The sequence below is a fragment of the Mytilus trossulus genome, chromosome 3 (genome assembly GCF_036588685.1).
Source record: "Mytilus trossulus isolate FHL-02 chromosome 3, PNRI_Mtr1.1.1.hap1, whole genome shotgun sequence".
In the NCBI taxonomy this organism is placed as follows: Eukaryota; Metazoa; Mollusca; class Bivalvia; order Mytilida; family Mytilidae; genus Mytilus; species Mytilus trossulus.
Window position 1 is genome coordinate 12,753,380 of NC_086375.1, and position 22,654 is coordinate 12,776,033.

The window sequence follows — 22,654 nt, forward strand, 5'->3', positions numbered from 1 at the left end:
GTATAGTACAGTCATTAAAACTTTAATGACTTCCTTTTCACAATTTGAGACTCTTCCAAATGCCGATGTTGGTCCAAATTCGCCTAGACGAAAGCAGACATACATGAAGGAGCTCGTTGAACTTAATTTGCCGAATGCCATAGATGGCATTCCAACTGTTATAATTTTTTTATTATTTTTTTTACATGCGGAGCTTTGTAGATGTGGTGTGATGGCCAGTGAGACAACTGTCCATCAAAGTTTAAATGAAGTTGGCGTATAAACTATTATAGTCCAATGTACAACATTTAACAATGAGGAAAACCTATACCATACAATCGCCAAAAAAAATGCCCCGATATGAAAAAAAAATATGAAAAAAACGATTACACTAACGGTTAATAATTTATAACTTATGAAATGACAGATCTATATAACCAATGTACTGCAGGATTCTGACGTTGGACCGACAAAACAAAGTGCGGCAGGTTTAAACATGTGAGCCCCAACCCTCTCTTTAACATAGAACACTGGTGTAACAGCACAACATGATAAAAAAGTTCTGTTGCAATTGGCTAAACTCAAAATGTCGGTACAAGGCACAAAAACCATATACATAGAATATCGACAAAGGAGTAGTTGTAGTAACTGATAGTTATTTCATAGCGAATTACAACTAAGAAGTAAATCGTGTAGCCAAAGTGTTTTAATCAGTATATCCTACGCTTTTAGGTAAAGACGTAATAAAACGCACGAACTTGTGCAATGCCAAATATGAACAGTATCGAGAAGATGTACGGTATTATGAGTTCTCATAAGTGTGCATAAATTGTAATAATGTTAAGTGATGTTTTGATTTAACAGGTAGAGCAAAACTTTCTATATTGTGGCCAATTGTTTTTTTTTTATTTATGAAAGAATTTGGTGAAGGGTGACTCGGAGATATACTATAAGTTATGATCACTTTGGTCTTTTTCCGATCGGCAGTAAAAACTGACTGAAGTTGGCCACCCATTTAGTTGTGTGGGATGTAACAGTACACAGTCACGTCCTGTCCGAATGGGAATATAAAATCCAATGTCTCGTGTAAAGAGAGAACCACGCTAACTACATAGTACGAACCCCTGCAAAAACTTCAAGAGATGTCTATAAATAGCCTGTTGAAAGGCACCATTTGTGTCCTTATAAAATATACATCATTTTATCCAGTGGCAATCCAAACGTCCCTGACGTAATTCCGGAGGGTCTCCTCACAGGACTTACATGTATGTGTTGCTACTTTGTGCTCATCCTGAACATGCATGGTATATTTGCAAGTGATCGTTAAGCAACCAACAATCAGCCATTACGTACGCGTGTCATAAACAAATAAAAGGGTCCATATATTGTTAAGTACAAACAGTAAAGAAGAAACACAGCAAATGTCTAAGGTTAGGTTGGTGATTGATGCTTTGCTAACCCATAATTTACCAATGACGCCAAGGGTAACTGGGGAATATAAATATGGTCCCTGTGGTCTTCTGTGAAATAAATCAAAATTTGAATGAAATGCATATGGGTGAGTATAGACTTTAAAGGTGTTTATAATAACCAGAATGACCTGACCAATCATTTAGATTTTTGCACCACAGTAGAAAGACTGTAATGTTCGAGGAATTTAAGCATAATCTTTATACCATAAAAATTAAACAAACACAAAAACATAATTAAAGAAAGCAAACCAGTTAATATTGAGTGTTTTCTCTTCATCTTTATATCTTCACATTAAAGTAACTGTATTACTATTGATGGCTATAAGTTACATGTTCCTTGCATAGACATATTCTTGAGCCTTAATGTAACTCTATGGTAAGCTATGACCCCCTTGGACCCGCCTCTGAGATTCAGGCCAAAAGGCTTAACCTATAATCCATTGATTATATTTGATTACTTTCTATATCAAATAGAAGATGCGGTATTGAAACAGTTCTTCGCAAGAGACCAAACGAAACAAAAATGAACAACTATAGGTCACCGTACGGCCTTTAACAATGAAAAAGCCCACACCGCTATTAAGCACACCGAAATAACAAATGTAGTCAGTGCATACGAGAAAACTAACGGCTCAATTTTTGCACAAAAGTGTGAACAAAAAAATATATACAACCACTGAATTACAGGCTCCTGGCTTTGAACAGGCACATACAGAATATGGCGGGATTAAACATGTTAGCGGGCACCCAACCCACCACCTAACCGTACGTTGACTGTTGAATGGTAAACACTTTCAAATATGCTATGAAATTAGAAATCGGACTTGTGTATCTGTATGCTTTGTCATAGTTGCATCTATTGAGTTATTGTATTTTCCTACCAATTCACACTTTTGTATACATGAGGATTTTTTTAAATGTAGAAATTTCCTCCAAGTGTTTTTCGACAATACAACTGACATTATGGGTTGCTGTCTGCATGTTATGATGGTAAATTATTATTTTCAAACATGCATATTGGTTATAATCATATCAAAGCATAATCTAATACATGCAAAATTCATTCACAAACGCAATATTTTGTCAACGAAGCGTACAGTATAAAAAGGTGTAATGACAACGAAGCGTACACAACATGAAAAAAGAGACATTTTAAAACGTGTATTTTTTTGTTTCTAGATACAACATAAACAAACGATCTTTATAAGTTTGTTAATTTATACTATGAAGTTTTCAAAAATGTATGTTTTAAAATCTATGAGGTACGAGAAACATTAAGTTTTGAATGTTTAAAAATACCAAGCACGTTTTATCATTAATATCGTCGTGCGTTTTTTTATGTTCGTATAAAAAAATGTCACATTTTTTAAAAACCTTTTAGTAACTCATGAGTATTATGGCAAAGAATATATTGGCGCAAAATATACGAAGAATAGATATTGGATTGCCTTTAAAAGTATGAATTCCTTACTGTCTGAACTCAGTGCTAAACGGTGTGCTCGACTCGAACGCGTCAACGTCCGGTTTTATCTGTATCGGGGTTATACAGGGTGTATAACGTGACTCTGTACTTTTAAAGATCCCATCATTATGTTATTGTTTTATTATATGTCATTATGTTATTGTTCTATTATAAATTTCATAATACTTTGAACGACAAACGACAAAATTAGTTTAAGCATAAAATGGATTCTTAAAAATTCGAATGAACTTCTGGATAATTTTGTATCTCGGTCTGTTTATGAAATTAGTTCTTACATAACTTTTGATTTTTTAACCCTGCACAACTCCATTTCACAAGTGAAATTATAATTGTTTTGAATAAACATTGAACGACAAAATTTCTTTGTTTACATTTTCTGACGCCAAACACGCGAAACATTAAATGGGTTTTTGTAATTTGATAGATACTTTTTGTAAATGTTTGTTTGTTTTGAGATTGACTGCTGTAACTATATTTTGACTATTTTACCAATGATGTCTGTTTTGTTCACGCATCGTTGTAAAAATAACGGAATTTGATGCGACTGTCATTTAAGTGAGAGGTTTAGTGCTATACAACCAGATTCAATCCACCATTTTCTGCATTTGAAAATACCTGTACGAAGTCAGGAATATGACAGTTGTTGTCTATTCGTGTTTGATGTGTTTTATCATTTGATTTTGCCATTTGATTAGGGACTTCCCGTTTTGAATTTTCCTCGAAGGTTTTGTGATTTTACTTTTTATAATGACTGGCATGTTCTTCGTACAGTAGAACTTATAATGACTGTCATGTTCTAAGTACTGTTACCTTTATGATAACTGCCCAGTTCTCAGTACAGTAAACCTTATACTGACTGTCAAGTTCTTAATACTGTAGACCAAATAATGACTTATGTTCTAAGAACTGTCGACCTTATAATAATTCTCATTCTCACTCCTGTATACCTAAAGATTATTTATATATTCTCATCATCGAAGATCTTATAATCACACTCATGATCTTAGTACTGTAGACCTGGTATTGTTCCTCATGTTCTCCTTAATATAGACCTCATGCAGACTTTCATTTGTGCACTTTTCTTTGGCTTATAATGACTATCATGTTCCCCCTACTGTGGACCTAATAGTGACTGATGCTATTAGTACTGTAGACCTAATAAGGACTGTCATGTTCTCTCTACTGTAGACCTTGTAATGGCTTACATATGCTCATTCTTGTAGGCCTGATATTGACTCTTGTCGTAAGAACAGTGGACCTTTTGATGATTCTCATGTTCTGCCTGCTATAGACCTCATAATGACTCCCATGTTCTTATACTGTAGACATTATAAGGACTCTCATGTTCTCAACATTGTAGCCTAATGACTCTCATTTTTTCTATACTTTAAAACAAATAATGATTTTTTTGTGTTTAATACTGTGGACTGTTGACCTCAAAATTATTATTATTTTCTCACTACTGCAGACCTCGTTATAATCGTCATGTTCTAAGTACTGTAGATCTTATAATGACCCTCATACTCTTGTTCGCCTACACATTACTTGCACATGTTATAATTGGTCTTCAATGTGATACACTAAACCTCTTTCTAAATTATTAACATCATTGTTATCAACAATCAAAGCAGGGCTTCAAGGTAATTGTGAAACTACATATTCTAGAGGTGGCGTGAATCAGATGTGGATACTAGAAAATTCAAAAGATCTTTTCTACACTTTACACAAGCATTCATATTTCACCATTCCAATTAATAGACAAATTGAAAAAGTTGGTCCTGCTTTGTTTCATAAAAAGAATAGTCAACGTAGATACAAGTATCTTGTCATAGGAAGGGGAAAATCCAACTTTGTAAAAAAATCACTCTGATTCTAACAACACATTTTTTGAAACTGAGAGTATCAAGATGCTTGTTTCTTGATTTACAACATATTTGTTACGTTTGAATGATGTGTTTTCAACAAACAATCGGCGTTCCCATGGGAATAAACTGTCCCTCGAATTGTTTTTATTTATTCATATGAGGCTGATTTCATACAGGAGCTTCTTAAGAAGAAAGAAAAGAAGTTAGCAGTATTTTTTAACTTTACTTTCTGCTATATAGATGGTTTTCTATCATTAAATAATCCGAAATTTGGTGACTATGTTGAACGAATCTTTCCATCGAACTTGAGATAAAGGATTCAACAGATACTGTTAAGTCTGGCTCATATATTGGCTTACATCTAGAAATTGGCAATGAGGGTCAGTTGAAAACAAAACTTTACCACAAAAGAGATGATTTCAGCTTCAAAGATGTAAACTTTCCATTTCTATGTAGCAACATTCCATCAGTGCCTGCATTGGGAGTATTTATCTCCCAGTTGATACGATATTCTATGGCGTGTATTTGCCATCATGATTTCCTTGATAGAGGATTGCTGCTCACAAGGAAGCTATTAAACCAAGAGTTCCAAGTGATGAAGTTTTAGTCATCCCTTCGTAAGTTTTACCGGATGCCATCACGAGTTGATTGTCTGTTATGGAATACCGGTTTCACAGATGATAACGGATATGTTCCTAATGTTGTAACTATAATCCCGTACCCTTTTCCCGAATGTGACCTACCGAATTAGACTTATTACCGTGTTTGTAATAACATGAGCAACACGACGGGTGCCATATTTGGAGCAGAATCTGCTTACCGGTCCGGAGCACCTGAAAGTATCCCCAGTTTTTAGTTGGGTTCGTATTGCTCAGTCTTTAATTAGTTATGTTGTGTTTTGTGTTCTATTGGTCTTTTTTTTGCATTGGGGTTATCTGTTTATTTTCCACATTTGCGTTTGAATGTCCCTCTGGTATCTTTCGCCCCTCTTTTATCCATTCTGTAGAGAAAAAACGAACTCTCATGTTCTGCCTACTGTAGACCTTATAATAACACATGTTCTCAGATCTGTAGAACCATTATTGACTATGTTATCACTGATGTAGACCTTATCATGAATCCCATATGTTATCCTTTCTGTAACACAAATAATAACTCTCATGCTCTGCTAACTGTTAACATTATAATGACTGGCATGTTCTTAATACTTTATACCTTATCATGACTGTCATGTTTTTAGCACTGCAGACCTTATAATGACTCTAATGTTTTTCCTTTCTGAAACACAAATAATAACTCTCATGCTCTGCTAACTGTTTACCTAATAATGACTTATGTTCTTAATACTGTAGACCATATAAAACTGTCATATTTTCATTATTTAAGACCTAATAATGACTTTCATGTTTTCACTATTGAAAAACTCATAATGAATCTTTTGATCTCACTTTAGTAGACGTAATAATGACAGTCATGTTCTCAATATCTAAGACCTTATGATGATTCTAATGTTTCACTATTGTTGACCTAATAATTACTATATTTATGTTCTCATTATTGAAGATCTTATAATGATTCTCATGATCTTAGTACTGTAGGTCGTGTTATGATTATCATGTTCTCACTACCGTTGACCTTATAATGACGGTCATGTTATCACTTCTGTATACCTTATAATGACTTGCACTGATGTTTGTTCAACTGATAACACTAAAGGCACCAAATTGAGGGCACCATTTGCTATAAAAATTTCCGGCCATACATTTTGAAATTCAAAAAAGTGTTTTAAATTTGGACAAATTATAGAACATTCTTCAGAAAAAAAGTTAGTGTACATAAGTTTTATTATAAAAACTAGACATTTAGTTATAAAAAAACATATGCATTATATTTTTTTAATTTGAAGTTTATATTACTTTAACAATGGAGGCAATGACTGAAATATCTTGTCATAATATTTGTATTTTGTAAATAAAACGGACTAATATTAGTATTTACAACGGATTTAAATACATATATCTTCAATAGGTTAAGGATGTACTAAGGTGAAATAAAAAAAACAAATTTGGAATTTAAAATTGATTCTCTAAGTCAGAAGAGCATTAGTTGACTCAGACTTTTACCTTATACTTGCATCGGTATCATTTGGGCTTAAATAAAAAAAAATCTAAAATATGCTAAAATTTTGTTAAATGACCTTTTATGAGCTATTGAAGTCTTATATGAAAAGAAAAATGGGTGTTATGGTGCAATATATTTTACCCTGTATCGTATGACAAAACAAAAATCTAACACAAGTTCCTACACCTGACCTAAGTACATCCTTAAGTAATGTAAGCAATAACAAGAAAGTCTCTAGAAAAAAGGTAGAATATCGAACTTTCAATATAACAGGTATAAACATATACCACACACAAGTTTAAATATCAACAAATAAAATCGAGAATGGAAATGGGGAATGTGTCAAAGAGACAACAACCCGACCATAGAAAAAAACAACAGCAGAAGGTCACCAACAGGTCTCCAATGTAGCGAGAAATTCCCGCACCCGGAGGCGTCCCTCAGCTGGCCCCCAAACAAATATATACTAGTTCAGTGATAATGAACGCCAAACTAATTTCCAAATTGTGCACAAGAAACTAAAATTAAAATAATACAAGACTAACAAAGGCCAGAGGCTCCTGACTTGGGACAGGTGCAAAAATGCGACGGGGTTAAATATTAATGACAGCCTTTAAAACATTAAAATAGTTGCCATGGTGATGGATATTGCTAACTATAGATTATTCAGACCCGTTTTTGAACATTCGGAGGAACTGCAAAAATTTGAAGTTCACAAACAAGGGGATTTTGATGCTATCAATATAAGTAATAATTTTCACCAAAAAAGAGTAAAAAGCAACATTCCTTATTACTTTAGATCTTCTCCTATAGTATCCTATTACTACACCAACCCTGTTGCATCTAAAATGTTTAATCACAAAAAAGTGTTGCAGAATCTAAATATTGATGACCTCAAATTTAAAGGTAAACCACCTGATTGTGCCTGTTCCCATTCCCTTTTCGTGTATACTCCTGCTGGCCATGTAATTTCTGAACATAGTCAATAATTACAAGTTGAGACAATTTTTGTCAAAGGGTCCGAAATACACAGAGCCAGAGCCAATCAATTGGAAGCAGAACTTCAAACAACTAATGGATTCTGTTGAGGGTTATGCAAAAGACTGGGGAAAAAGAGAAAAAGTTGAGGTTGACACTCTTTCGGAGTGGGTAAAATCAGTGAGGTCACTGATTCAGATAAGAATAAGTAAGCTTAAAGGGTCAACACCAAAGCTCCTTTCATCTTTAAAGACCCTCATGTTATAGAGGAGTTGTCTCGCCTCCATGACAAATATGTTGTCGTTCGAGCTGACAAAGCCTCAAACAATATTGTTTTTGTTTGCAAGAAACAATACATTGACTGCCTGATTAAGGAACTGGGGACAAATAACACACTTGGAAATCCTACATATACACTAAGTACGCTTACGAAGCAGGAGATCCTGGAAAACCACAAATCGGTTCTAATCTTCTTTGGTGTTAATCCAAAGGATGAAGACCAGGATCTTCCATCCTTATATTGGATTCCCAAGCTTCACAAGAATCCTGATAAGGAAAGGTATATTGCAGGTTCTTCCAAGTGTTCCACTAAACCCCTTTCTAAAGTTCTTACTGCCATACTCACTGCAGTCAAAGAAAGGAAAGGAAATGTTTACCCTTCCGGAGCACCTGATTTCAATCACGGTTCTAAGTGGAGTTCATGTTATTTCTTAATTATTATTTGTAACTGTTGATGTAAATGTCCTTTGGTTTTGTGAGTCTTTGTTTACTCCTTGGTTTTCATTGTTGTTGCCTTTTAAGCATTTGATTTTTTTTTTTATTAAACTTCATTTTCGAACTATTTTCTGACTGGTATGTTGATGAATCATAGCAATTATAGCTTTGTTTCCTCTTTTATAGGCAATCTTTGAAGCTGACTGACCCTGTCCATCACATTTACTACAGTCTGCTCCTTTGTCTAACAACATTCTCAGTATTTCGGTATGGCCATATTCACAAGCCATCATTACAGGTGACTGACCAACATTATACCCTTTATTATAGTCTGCTCCTCTGTCTAACAACATCTTAACTATTTCTACACGACCATTTTTACAAGCCTTCATTAACGGTGACTCACCATACCTTCCATATTTATTATAGTCTGCTCCTTTGTCTAACAAAATCTTAACTATTTCTATATGACCATTTTCACAAGCCTCCATTAAAGGTGAACTGTCATCTTCATCACATTTATTATAGTCTGCTCCTCTGTCTAACAACATCTTAACTATTTCTACACGACCATTTTCACAAGCCTTCATTAACGGTGACTCACCATACCTTCCATATTTATTATAGTCTGCTCCTCTGTCTAACAACATCTTAACTATTTCTGTATGACCATGTTCACAAGCCTTAATTAAAGGTGAACTGTCATCTACATCACATTTATTATAGTCTGCTCCTCTGTCTAACAACATCTTTACTATTTCTATATGACCATTTTCACAAGCCTTCATTACAGGTGACTCACCATACCTTCCATATTTATTATAGTCTGCTCCTCTGTCTAACAACATCTTAACTATTTCTGTATGACCATGTAAACAAGCCATTATTACAGGTGAATCACCTCCTCTAGCACATGTATTATAGTCTGCTCCTCTGTCTAACAACATCATCACTATTTCTATATGACCATTTTTACAAGCCTTCATTACAGGTGACTCACCATTCCTTCCATATTTATTATAGTCTGCTCCTCTGTCTAACAACATCTTAACTATTTCTGTATGACCATTTTCACAAGCCTTCATTACAGGTGACTCACCATTCCTTCCATATTTATTATAGTCTGCTCCTCTGTCTAACAACATCTTAACTATTTCTGTATGACCATGTTCACAAGCCTTAATTAAAGGTGAACTGTCAGCTTTATCACATTTATTATAGTCTGCTCCTCTGTCTAACAACATCTTAACTATTTCTATATGTCCATTTTCACATGCAGTCATTACAGGTGACACACAATACCTGTCACATTTATTATAGTCTACTCCTCTGTGTAAAAACATCTTTAATATTTCTATACACGTATATCTATTTTCAAAAGCCTGATCATGAGATGAACATCCATTTACATCTACACCATGATCACAACACCACTTGACAAAAGAAATATCTCCTAAATAACAACAATGTAATAAAGAAGTTTCAAAGGTATATACAGATGATGCATAGGTATAATTATCATCATCATCATTATCATAGTTATACGTATTATAATGGTTTTTAAATAATGGTTTACGTTTATCACAGATATTTGCCAGTTTTGTCTGGTGGGATATATCTTGTGTTTTTAAATAACAGAGCAATTTCTGTCTGAACTGAGGTATCTTCATATTGATGTTACTAAATACATCTTGTAATTTGCCCTTTGACCAGTCATCTATCATTCTCTGTATGTACATATAATGATATTTTATAGGTATTATAGTAATAAACGGATCCATGTTGTTTTTTGTTTCTAATAAAAATCGTTCCTTGATTAAACCACTGTCTGCATTCCTTATCAAACAATAGATTATTTTTTGTCCATAGATCTCAACAAGAAAGTCAAATATTTTATCATGTAAAATTTTGTATATATTTTTTACTTTCTTTATGAAAGTATGTGTGAGTGAGTCAAGTTCATCCTGTAATACAAGTCTTGATGTTCCCCTATCTAATCTACATGCCTCACATGTATTTTCAATGATAATCCTGGTTTCTTCATTCAACTCTTCTGTCAACATTTCTTCCTTTAGTTTGTTGTTAAACATGACACATAAAGCCAAAGCACAGTACTTAGTGTGATACCCTTTCTTCCAAAAATTATTAATCTCTGCTTCGTAAATTGAAAATGGATTCTGAAAGAAATCTGTTATAATACGTTCAGGATTATCATGGTACAATTTACATAAAAGAGGAAAACAGTCATAATTATCATAACAGTCACTTATCTCAGAGGCTTTTGCATTGAGATACAACTTAGCTATCGATTTTTTTTTCGGTTTTTGATAAGCAAATGTTCTCTGATAACATGTTACACACACATGATTTAAAAACTGTTAAAGAATCAAACTTTGCATCTTGGTACACTTGTAACCGACATGCTGCAAGAATTTTTGTTTGTTTTTTATTAGGATTCTTTTTTATATCCTCCATGACTGGTTCCCAACATTTAATGTCATTCTGGTCAAGTGAAAATTTTCCGCATAGATCATCAACTACAAATAAAGTGTTCTTATTTGGATTGTAAAACCTCCGAATGTCACCTGGCTCTGTGACCATAAGAACATCATATTCTTCTGCCATCTGTAAAGTAACATGTCTCAGTGTCGCTGTCTTTCCTACACCAGAACTAGCTGTTATAGTTACACAACTGTTTTCCTTTATACATTTGAAAATATGCTCTGCAGCTCTTGTGTTAACAAACATCTTATCATCACTGTCCTTCCAGGTTTTGAGTAATTGTTCATTTTGTGCTGAAACAAAAATAGATAAATCGATCACCTCTGTACAATAAATGATCAATATAAGTCATTTGTTGTTTACACTTTTAAGGGTTTAACATATCTGTCATTATCAATGGTGCACTTTGTTGAAACTCACAAATCTCATGTTTATTCTTGGAATATATTGTTGTTAATTAGTTTTTATTTCTTTCCAAATTTCTTCTTGGAATTTCTGTAATATGCATTTAGTATGCATCAATTCTCATTCCCATAGACTGAACAGTGACAATATATGTGTAATAGGTTTAAATAAATGCTTCTCATGACACAGCTTGATACGACCACAGATGTGGAATCCTGAACAGTTGGGGCAAGTATGGACACAACATTCAAGCTAGATACAGCTCTGAATTAGGACAGTGAGTATATTTGATGCAGCATAAATATATATGTTTCTGACACAGAATGAATATGGTCTAAGAACTAAAATATTTGAAATAGGATATCAACCTATTATGGTCCAATAATGGCAATATCTAAATAGAATCATATTCAAAACAGTGTGGTCCTGGCCATTGATTGACGACCTAAATTATCCCATTGACTGGGACAGATTAGGTGAACGTTTGTCGGTAACGACCATTGCTCACTTCTTACTTATTATAGAATTTAAACTGTGGGGTCACCATTAACGCCTTTAATAATAAAATAATTCGAAAAATTATTCAGGAATAACCTTTATGTTTTGATTTATATCATTGATATAAATCAACACATCGTATTATTCCGGATTAGTTTTTCGAATTGCTTTATTTAGGTGTTGAGAACCTTTGGTCACCCCACAGATTCAGTGTCTTTAACAAGTACATAGTGAACAGTGATTGTTACCGACAAACGTTCACCTAATCTGTCCCAGTCAATGGGATAATTTAGGTCGTCAATAAATGACCAGGACCACACTGTTTTGAATATGATTCTATATGGTTAGATTCAGCATATCACAAAAAAACAAAAAAAACCCTATATTTTATGAAATCAAACAAAGTTTCAGCTTGGATCCTTTGGACCTCAATGTGCAACAATTTGATAACAGGGCCCAAACTCCAACACAGATCAAAGATTCCCATACATTTAATTTTTGTGTTGAAATCATACAAAGTTTAATTTTAGACACCGATTTGTAACAATTTGAAAACTGGGCCAATATCAAAAAAGATGCTTATTTTTCAGCATACGAAAAAAAAAACAAGATTTTAATTTTTGGTGAAATCAGTTTTGGACTTTCTGATCTTAATATTAACTTCATAGAAAAAATGGTTGCCTATTGTAACTGGTTCCTATCAAACCAACTTTAGCAGAAAATTTAACAACTTTTTACCCTGTTGTCGTTTAAATAAAAAGCAATACCTATGTTGATATTCTTGATTTTCTTCACAGACAAGATAAAAAATCTAAACACGGTAAGAATAAGCACATCCAAAGAACTCCAATAATTCCATTCTTTATCAAATCCAGCAAAGTTTAATTTTGAACCCATTCGATCTCAAGTTTAACCAATTTTTAATTCAAAATGGGTCCACAGCAACAATCTAAATACAGCTAGATTCGGCATATTGAAAAACACAAAAAATCCAAGACTTTGAATAAAATCACATAGAAATAGGTACCCGTAAGCATAATTCCTAGACGGTTAGGACAATAACCACAAAAATCAATCCCACACGTCGATTTTGGAATAGAACATTGTGGTACATTTTTATAGATTTGAATACATAAGTTATACTCAAGTTACTGCTCTGAAACAAGATGAATGCTTCCTTCACCCTTTTTGTCCTTAATTTTAATTTTCAACACAGCTGGTCATAAACCCTAAAATCAATACCAATCTTTTTTTGTAGTATGAAAGCTTGTGGTACAATTCCTCAAAAATCCATACACAATAAGACTTCAAATATTGTCAGGAAGCTACATGGCTTCTGACGACAACGACGGAAACATGGTCATACAAATATATGGCTGTTCTGAATTTTCCTTCATCAGAACTAAGATATCAATATAATTAACAACTTACATATTTCTTATTTTATTCAAAATCAAATATCGTTGTTGTATTACTATATTATTATTACATACAAAATCATAATTCGCTGATTATTTTTTGTGTCTAAGTATCAGAGCTTATCAACAAAGCTTATTTGGATTACTGATCCATGAACTGAGGTCAAGGTTATGAGAAGGCTGTCTAAAGGACATGTATGCCTTGTAAGGATTTTGGTAGAATACTGATTGTTTCATTTGTCTTAGAAACATTTTTTTTGTATAAGATGTTATTGGTTTCGAACTAGCATTAAGTAACTGCAAGTACATTCAGATCTGTACATTGTGTCTTTTGTGTTTTTTAGCCATTTGAATCAACTTTTTCTGACAGGCTGTTGATTAACTGACACGATTAAGATATTTTAATATTGTATTATTCAGTACTTCATTTGTGTTGTTATCAATATATTAAAACATGTAAAAATATGCGTTTTTCCACCTGTCCCAAGTCAGGACAATATGGGCTTTGTTAGTCTTGTATCATTTTTAATTTTAGTTTCTTCGGTATAATTCGGAGTTAAGTATGACGTCCATTATCACTGAACTAGTATAGATATTTGTTAAGGGAGCAGCTGAAGGACGATCTAGGTGTGGGAGTTTCTCGCTGCATTAAAGACCTATTGGTAACCTTCTGCTGTTGTCTGTTCTATGGTCAATGTCGTCTCTTTGACACGTTCCCCATTTCCATTCTCAATTGTATTACTATCCAATTAAAATCCTGTATGGTCATATATCCAGTCAATAACTATAATAAGCTTTCGTCTGTGTAATATGTCTAGGAAGCATCATTTTTAGGTCGTTGAGAGGGCTTTCATAAATTTTGACTGCTCTCAGATTAGTAATAAATACTGTGTCTTCTGCCAATTTGTATTTGTGAATAATACCAATACAATGAATCAATTCATTTTCAATATTTGTTTACAGTTTGTGCTTACTTTGTAATATTACAAAATTGTTGAAGGTTAGGTTGTGACATAACACTTGTTAACAAAAGTAACATACTTAAAAATAATCTCCATGTTTAAGGGATCTTTACTATGTTGAAAGCTTGTCTGACATATTTATTTTTTGTTAATTGTTTTTGCATACAGCAGGTATCTAGATTTCATGTATGTATGAATCTTACAATTTTGAAGAGTCAGGGCCTTATATAAAGCTTACTGTATGTATGTTTGGCTTATTGCTGGAGGCCCTATAGTGACCTATAGTTACTTACAGTCATGACAGTCACCTATTTGGGCTCTAAGGATATATGTCTCATTATTAAACATATCACATCTCCTTATTTTTATATATATCTGAAAATTTAACTGAACAACCAGAGGGTGACAAATTATGTTAACATTACGCGGCAACCATTTGATTTTCTTTGTTTCTGCCTCTGCCGAAAAAAAAAGGCAAAAAGGCAAAAAGTCGAAAGCATTTTTTTCTTTTAATCTTAGCACTACATATAGTGGCAGCTGAGGGTGAAAAAAAAAAACTATTTAAATTTTTCTCATAAAACTGGAAACAAACTTTAAAAAAAAAAACAACCCATAGCCTCAACCATAAAGGTATAAACAGTCTCAAAAAGCTGACGCAATATAAACTAAATTGCGTTTTTTTACATTATGATTAATTTAAAAAACCAAAGGTTTCTACCTCTTACCAACCAAAAAACCCACTTAATATATTGAGATGTACCCCCAGTCCCTTCAAAACGTTTACCTCTTATATTCCATGGTACAGTATCCTTCTGTGAAGTTTTTATTGTTTCCATTTCTTGTGTTACTTTCCTATGGTCATCCTGTAATATCTCATGGGATTTCTTCACTTCAGCATGGTGTTTTTGCAGTAATTCATGCGATATTATCAAACTTTTAAATGATTCTTTTAGTTCCCGGATTTCATTATTGGAATGTTTGATGTCCATCATTATTTCTTGATTGGTTTGATCTAAAGGTTTGGTTTTAAGATGATCACACTCCTGCTTCATTTGCTGCCCACCCAATCTATCAACAGCCTGCAAAATAAAGGATGATACTTGTTACTGTAAATGACTACAATAAAACTTGCAGAGTTCAAAAATAGGTTTGCATAAAAAAAAATCTTGCATTACTGCGAAACAATAACAAACAAGTTATATATGGTATATCTTATATCTTATTTTTCGAAAAACTTAAGGATTTTCTTATCCCAGGCATAGATTACCTTATAACCGTATTTGGCACAACTTTTTGGAATTTTGGATCCTCAATGCTCATCAACTTTGTATTTGTTTTGGTTATAATCATTTTGATATGAGCGTCACTGATGAGTCTTATGTAGACGAAACGCGCGTCTGGCGTACTAAATTATAATCCTGGTACCTTTGATAACTATTTTCACCACTGGGTCTATGCCTCTGCTGGTGGACGTTTCTTCCCCGAGGGTATCACCAGCCCAGTAGTCAGCCCTTCGGTGTTGACATGAATATCAATAATGTGGTCATTTTTATAAATTTCCTGTTTACAAAACTTTGAATTTTTCGAAAAACTAAGGATTTTCTTATCCCAGGCATAGATTTCCTTAGCCGTATTTGGCACAATTTTTTGGAATTATGGATCCTCAATGCGCATCAACTTTGTATTTGTTTGGGTTATAACTATTTTGATATTAGCGTCACTGATGAGTCTTATGTAGACGAAAAGCCAGTCTGGCGTACTAAATTATAATCCTGGTACCTTTGATAACTATTTACACCACTTGGTCGATGCCTCTGATGGTGGACGTTTCTTCTCCGAGGGTATCACCAGCCCAGTAAACTGATGAGTCTTATGTAGACGAAACGATACCAATTGTCTTGCACCAGATGCGAATTTCGACAATACATGTCTCTTCAGTGATGCTCGTGGCCAAAATATTTGAAATCCAAAGCTTATATGAAAGATGAAGAGCTACAATCCAAAAGGTCCCAAAAGTATAGCCAAATCCGGGCAAGGAATCAGCACTTTGCATGAGGTAGATAACTATTGTATTTTGTTAATTTTTTCATACATAAATAAGGCCTTTAGGTTTCTCATTTTAACATGTTGAATTGTTTTCATTGTCATTTCTGGGTCTTTAATAGCTTAATGTGCGGTTTGGGTTTTACTCATTGATGAATGCCGTACAGTGACCTATAGTTTTTAATTTCTGTTTCATTTGGTCTCTTGTGGAGAGTTGTCTCATTGGCAATCATACCATATCTTCTTATTTATATCAGATGAGTCAAATGGTTTTTTTTTGTCACATTGACTTATCTTGGTTTGACAGCATGTCTATCTTTTTCCTCATAATAAGCAAGATATTGACATAAAATTTTACATTTTTTATAATTGGTTAATAAGCCAGCTGCTGTTGTGGCAAATGCGAATGCACCAAAATATGCATCCGTTTGTCTTGCATTCTGCAAATTCGGTTGCAGGTGAGACAAAATATATAATAAATTATGGACACAGAGATATGTCTCGCCTGTCGGACAGGGTATGAAAATGGTAAACAAACTGAGACGTACAGATAAATAAAGGCAACAGTAGTATACCGCTGTTCAAAACAAAATCGGGGTAACAAACTAAAACTGAGGTAAACGCATTAAATATAAAAGGAGAATAACGACACAACATTAAAATTTAACACACACAGAAACAGACTAATATAAAAAAGAAGATGTGGTGTGATTGCCAATGAGACAACTATCCACAAAAGATCAAAATGACACAGACATTAACAACTATATGTCAAGTACATACCACATTGTCAGCTATAAAAGACCCCGATAAGACAATGTAAAACAATTCAAACGAGAAAACTAACGGCCTCATTATTAAAAAAAATGAACGAAAAACAAATATGTAACACATAAAGCATTAGACAAAATCCTATGAGAATAACAAATTTAACATCAAAACCAAATACATGAATTTGGGATAGATAAGTACCGTGACACGTCTTATAGTAAGGCGAATTCACACTTAACATGCTAAAAAATAAGAGAAAACAAACGACACAACGAAAACACAACGTTAAAATGTAACTCACACAGAAGCAAACTATAATATATCAATGGCCATATTCCTGCCTTGGTTTAACTGATATGTACTGATAGTAAATGTAGTAAGGCAACTTTAAATGAAATATTAATGATCTATCAAAAGCAGTCCTTGTGTCTCATTTTCCGCGACCAAAGTCGCAGGCGCCACAAAAATTAAAATCATATGTTTTCTATAAAATAAATAGCATAAGTGTGTTTAAGGCAAATTAGTTCTATTTGGTTTCTTGTAATTTGGTTTCAAATATCTACCGACAGATGACCTACAATTAGTTATAGATATAGATACGTACACACGTAATATCATTCCATGCAGTATCGAAGAACCCTTTGTCTAGTTTGCCATCATCCAGATGAGCCAGGTGATTCCTGTAGTGTTTGATCCTTGCTAAGTCTGCAGCTGGTGTGGTTTCTATTGCAGAAGGTAAATGGTCAAATCCACAAAGAGGAAGGGTGATCGGAGTCAAATTCCTCAGTAACAGTATCATCAAAGTTACGTCAAATGTTTTAGAATCTGGAACATCTAGAAAATACATTATATAATAAAGATTAAAAGTAAAAGCAAATAGCAAGTTTGTTTATTAATACATTTTTAGCCAAATCAATACTTGGAAATATTTTTACCTAAAAATTGTATGGTGAGTCCATCATGGTCATTGATTACAGTTGTAAATAAGTGATTCAAAAGAAACATAAATTTAGCAGTTTTGAAAAACTAGAGGCTCTAAAGAGCCTGTGCCGCTCACCTTGGTCTATGTGCATATTGAACAAAGGACACAGATGGATTTATCACAAAATTTTGTTTCCATGATGGTGATGTGTTTGTAGATCTTACTTTACTGAAATTCTTGCTGTTTACAATTATCTCTATCTATAATGAACTTAGCCCAGGAGTTACAGCGGAAAATGTTGTGTAAAAATTTACAAAATTTACGAAAAATTGTTAAAAATTGATTATAAAGGGCTCAAACTCCTTAAGGGGTCAACTGACCATTTTGGTCATGCTGACTTATTTGTAAATCTTACTTTGCTGAACATTATTGCTGTTTACAGTTTACTTCTATCTACAATGATCTATAATAGTATTCAAGATAATAACCAAAAACGGTAAAATTTCCTATAAATTACCAATTCAGGGGCAGCAACCCAACAGCAGGTTGTCCTATTCGTCTGAAAATTGCAGGGCTAATAGATAAATATTGACCTGATAAACTATTTATCTCGTGTCAGATTTGCTTTAAATGCCTTTGGTTTCAGAGATACAAGCAAAATTCTACATTTTACCCCTATGTTCTATTTTTAGCCCTAACGGCTATCTTGGTCACCAGACACATTTTTAAAACTACATACCCCAATGATGACTGGGGACAAAATTCTTTAAATTTGGCCCAGTAGTTTCAGAGGAGAAGATTTCTGTAAAAGTTAACGACGACTACGACGGAAGCCAAGTGATGTGAAAAGCTCACTTGGTCCTTTCGGGCCAGGTGAGCTGAAAAGTACAATGTAATACCACTAGTCAGAGGCGGGTAACTGGGGCTCACCATGCTCACAAACATGTTTACCCTCTGTAAAAGCCAGGAACAAAAATATGAACAAAGCTGCTACTATTTCTTTTAGATTCTTTGCCATTTTTTTTTATCATAGAAATGTTATTGCTTATTATGGAATATGGCAACATGGTTTCATGATGCTTGCAATTGATGAGCTAACACAATTTTTGTTTCACTTTTCGTATCATATTCAGTTAAGGAGGAGGGGGAGGGAGATTTATAGGTTCTAGCTATAAATAATGTTATTACAGACAATTGTGAAACAAATGGGGAATGTGTCCACAGAAAAAAGATGATTCCCTTGCTTGCATATCATATAAAGTTATAAAGGGACATAACCGAAGAATGGTAAAAGTGACTCTATCAAAATTTGAACTTGATCTGAGTTTTGTGGAAATAAGAATTATGTTTAAGTTTCAAAAAATTTGGTTGAGGAAAGCTTAAGTTAGAGAACCATGAGAATAGAAACGAAAATCTAGCAATTTTTTCCATTTATAAAGAGCATAATTCTTGAACAATAAAAGTGACACTCCCAAAATTAGAACTTGATCTGTATTTTGTGGTAATAGGCATTGTGTATAAGTTTCATAACATTTGGTTGAGATTAAGGTAAGTCAGAGAACAGAAATGAAAAAAATCATCAAATCATAACTCTAGAATGGTAAAAGTGACACCACCAAAATTCAAACTTGATATGTATTTTGTTGTAATAAGCATTGTGTATAAGTTTCATCAGATTTGGTTGAGGCTTACTTACATGTAAGTTAGAAAACAGAAATGAAATTCAGCAGGGGGGGGGGGGGGTATGGCGGGGCATAAAAAACTATATTTTCATTTTAATCATACTTTCATTTGAAAAGCTTAGAGATACAGCAAAAGGAGTATGTTGGATAAAGTCCTAAAATGGCCCCAATTTCTGGCAAAAATTTAAAATCAGGCTTAATTGACCAATGCAAAAATAAATCATAGCTTGTACGATGACAATTTCAAATTTTTGGTTGCTGAAATTTTACATACTTGACTTTGTTCATGACGTCACGTGCATATTAATAGCACTCATTTTGAATTTTATAGACGAAAATTCAATGAAAATTGATTAATTACCATTACTTTCTTGCATCGGATTGGAAACATGTAGAGAACATTTTACATATCTTGCACAATATTTAGTTTGTCAACCCCTAGGCCTGCACACTTTGTTTCCATAGATGTGTTTATTTGGTTGAAATCTGTACGATTTCGTAAAATTTTGCCCTATTTGGGATGTAAAATTCATCACTCCAGAATAAAACTTTTTCAAAAAAACTTCTATTTTGTTTACTCATATATCTTTTCGTCAACTTAAACATAACGTTAACTCTAGAAATGTAAAAGTGACACCACCAAAATTCAAACATGCTTTGTGTTTATAACTTATAAGCATTGTGTCTAAATTGTCTGCCATTTTGTTGAGACAAACTAAAGTTAGAGAACAGATACCCAAAATTCAGCAATAACTCTAAATAAATAGTAAGAGTGATGCCACCAAAATTCAATCTGATTTGTATTTTGTTGTTCTAAGCTTTGTGCATAATTTTAATAGCATTTGGTTGAGGCAAACTATAAAGGTTAGAGAGGGTAAAGGGGCATACATCTAGAACTATAAAAGGGATGCCAGCTCAAATAAAACTTGAGCTATTTTGTTGTGGTAATAAGCATTTTGTATGAAATTTCATAACATTTGGTTCAGGCTTACTAAAGTTAGAGTACTCAAACCAATATCGGGATGTAAGAATGGACGGATGAAAGGAAGGACATACATGTACAGACTTACATGGAAAGACAACGGTATACCAAAATGTGTATTGAAATTGGGCGTATATAAAAACTGATACTAGAAAAAGGATATTTAAATTATCTGCAATAACAAATATTTTGGAACAGAAGGTTTGGCTATGAACAATATATATAAACATCATGTAAAGCACAGTTTTGTGTATACTTTTGGGAATCTAGGAAAGGGAAACATTGTATTATGAAATAAAAATTTCTGTACTCACCGGGAAATCTAGGACACAGAAGGTTCCACTGTGATTGGTTGATTCTATGCTTCTTTTTTAAGTCAAGCAATTTGTTATACTCCTTTTTTAATGTCGCTTCTAAACATGCTGGAGCAAATTCACTATCAAAGAAAGTTCTTGCTGCACGAGGAGAAATTCCAGTTAATAACAAACTCATTCGAACATAGTTTTCTTCTTCTACAGAAAGAGATGCCATAGTTGAGACTTCTTTATTCCTTTACTAATTTTAGACAGAATTCTCTAAAGCAAATATATTTATTCTAATTGTCAAATCATAGTTATTCACTATATGACAATAATTGATGACATTCAAGTTGGATTTAATCTTGGTTGTTGCCCCTCTGATAAAGAAAACCACTTGGAAATCTGGTTTATTTACCATGTATTTACTGAAAAATAAGTTATACATTAATTTTAATGTCTGCATAAACTGGTCAATTGGATGCTTTCTGGTATAATTCCTGTATATACTGATATTTTAATGTATTTTGCATATATAACATGTATAACAAAGTAAGTAATTTTTCAAAACCCAATAAAAGACTTCAAGTTCATGAAAATTATTATTTTCAGGGCAGTATGAATAACAATTGATTGTTCAGCTATATTTTACTCATTCTAACATTATAAAGCATGCATAGTTTTCTTCCTCTACAGAAAGAGATCCAATATTTAAGTCTCCTTTGTTCCTTTGCTAATTTTAAACAGAATTCTATTAAGCAAAAGATCTTTACTACAATTTCTAAATCATTGTTATTTGCTATGTGACACTAATACATGACATTCAAGTTTGCTTAAATCTTGAGTGTTATGAAGAAAATACTATGATATCTGGTATATGTTACCTGCGACTTATTTACCGGTTTATACGGTAAAATGAAACAAAAAGTCTGAACAGGTCAATTGGATGCTTGTTGACCAGTATAATATTTGTACTGATTTTTTAAATCTCCTTTATCATGTGTATGTGCATTTTGTTTATTAAAAAGTAGATACATGGTAATATCTAATAAATTGCTTCCCCAAGTGCAGCTGGATATGACGACAGAGGTCCAACCCTGAACAGTTGTGGCAAAAATGGACACAGTATTCATACTTGATACAGGTCTGCATTTGGATTGTTATTAAGTATTTGACACACAATAGGTTTCTGACACAGAATAACTGCATTTAAAGAACTTGAATTGGTTATGTGATTTGAATTTATAATCATTTTTTTGCTTTTGTGCAAAACACTTTGCTGTTGCAAATTGCCCCCCCCCCCCTTTTCTCTTTTTTCTGCAAAAAAAAAATATTAATAGAAGAAATTTTCTTTTTAATTTCTGAAATCTTGAGAACAAATTGTCCCCCACCTTTTTTCCAAAAAAATAATATTTCCCTTAAGTTATGGTCATAATCTCAATTCAAATTTCCAATGGAGTTTGCAATAATAACCCATTTAAATACACCATAAAAGTCTTAAAATAGAAAATGACATTCATAATCATGGCTAATATAAAATTACACTGCTTTTAAATTATGT

At 33.2% G+C, this 22,654-nt stretch overlaps 3 protein-coding genes across 3 annotated transcripts; all 3 read right to left on the bottom strand.

The window, feature by feature from the left end:
• Window positions 1-6,733: 6,733 nt before the first annotated feature.
• On the bottom strand, window positions 6,734-9,513 carry LOC134710185 (putative ankyrin repeat protein RBE_0220). The gene has a single exon (XM_063570412.1). The coding sequence runs from the start codon at window positions 9,494-9,496 to the stop codon at window positions 8,726-8,728; it is 771 nt and encodes a 256-aa protein (XP_063426482.1). The 5' UTR covers window positions 9,497-9,513; the 3' UTR covers window positions 6,734-8,725.
• On the bottom strand, window positions 9,499-10,675 carry LOC134710391 (putative ankyrin repeat protein RBE_0220). Its single transcript, XM_063570745.1, has 3 exons — window positions 10,538-10,675; window positions 9,613-10,339; window positions 9,499-9,545 (listed from the first exon to the last, which is right to left on the bottom strand). Exons 1-3 carry the CDS (start codon window positions 10,673-10,675, stop codon window positions 9,499-9,501), a joined length of 912 nt encoding a protein of 303 aa, XP_063426815.1.
• LOC134710183 (uncharacterized) lies at window positions 10,252-21,494 on the bottom strand. The gene is made up of 4 exons (XM_063570410.1): window positions 21,112-21,494; window positions 17,816-18,045; window positions 15,182-15,476; window positions 10,252-11,407 (listed from the first exon to the last, which is right to left on the bottom strand). The coding sequence occupies exons 1-4, from the start codon at window positions 21,326-21,328 to the stop codon at window positions 10,911-10,913; spliced, it is 1,239 nt and encodes a 412-aa protein (XP_063426480.1). The 5' UTR covers window positions 21,329-21,494; the 3' UTR covers window positions 10,252-10,910.
• Window positions 21,495-22,654: the final 1,160 nt, after the last annotated feature.

Bases quoted from the DNA above. Each gene is read 5' to 3' on its own strand.
- LOC134710185 (XM_063570412.1), bottom strand. From the start codon at position 9,496: ATGGCTTGTTTACATGGTCATACAGAAATAGTTAAGATGTTGTTAGAC.
- LOC134710391 (XM_063570745.1), bottom strand. From the start codon at position 10,675: ATGTTGACAGAAGAGTTGAATGAAGAAACCAGGATTATCATTGAAAAT. The intron at 10,340-10,537 runs GTAAAAAATATA...ATGTACATACAG, and splicing joins CACATACTTTCATAAAGAAA to AGAATGATAGATGACTGGTC. The intron at 9,546-9,612 runs GTGAGTCACCTG...GTTGTTAGACAG, and splicing joins TAATAAATATGGAAGGAATG to AGGAGCAGACTATAATACAT.
- LOC134710183 (XM_063570410.1), bottom strand. From the start codon at position 21,328: ATGGCATCTCTTTCTGTAGAAGAAGAAAACTATGTTCGAATGAGTTTG. The intron at 15,477-17,815 runs GTACGTATCTAT...TTTATTTTGCAG, and splicing joins CATGGAATGATATTACGTGT to GCTGTTGATAGATTGGGTGG. The intron at 11,408-15,181 runs GTAAACGTTTTG...TTTTTGTTTCAG, and splicing joins TGTACCATGGAATATAAGAG to CACAAAATGAACAATTACTC.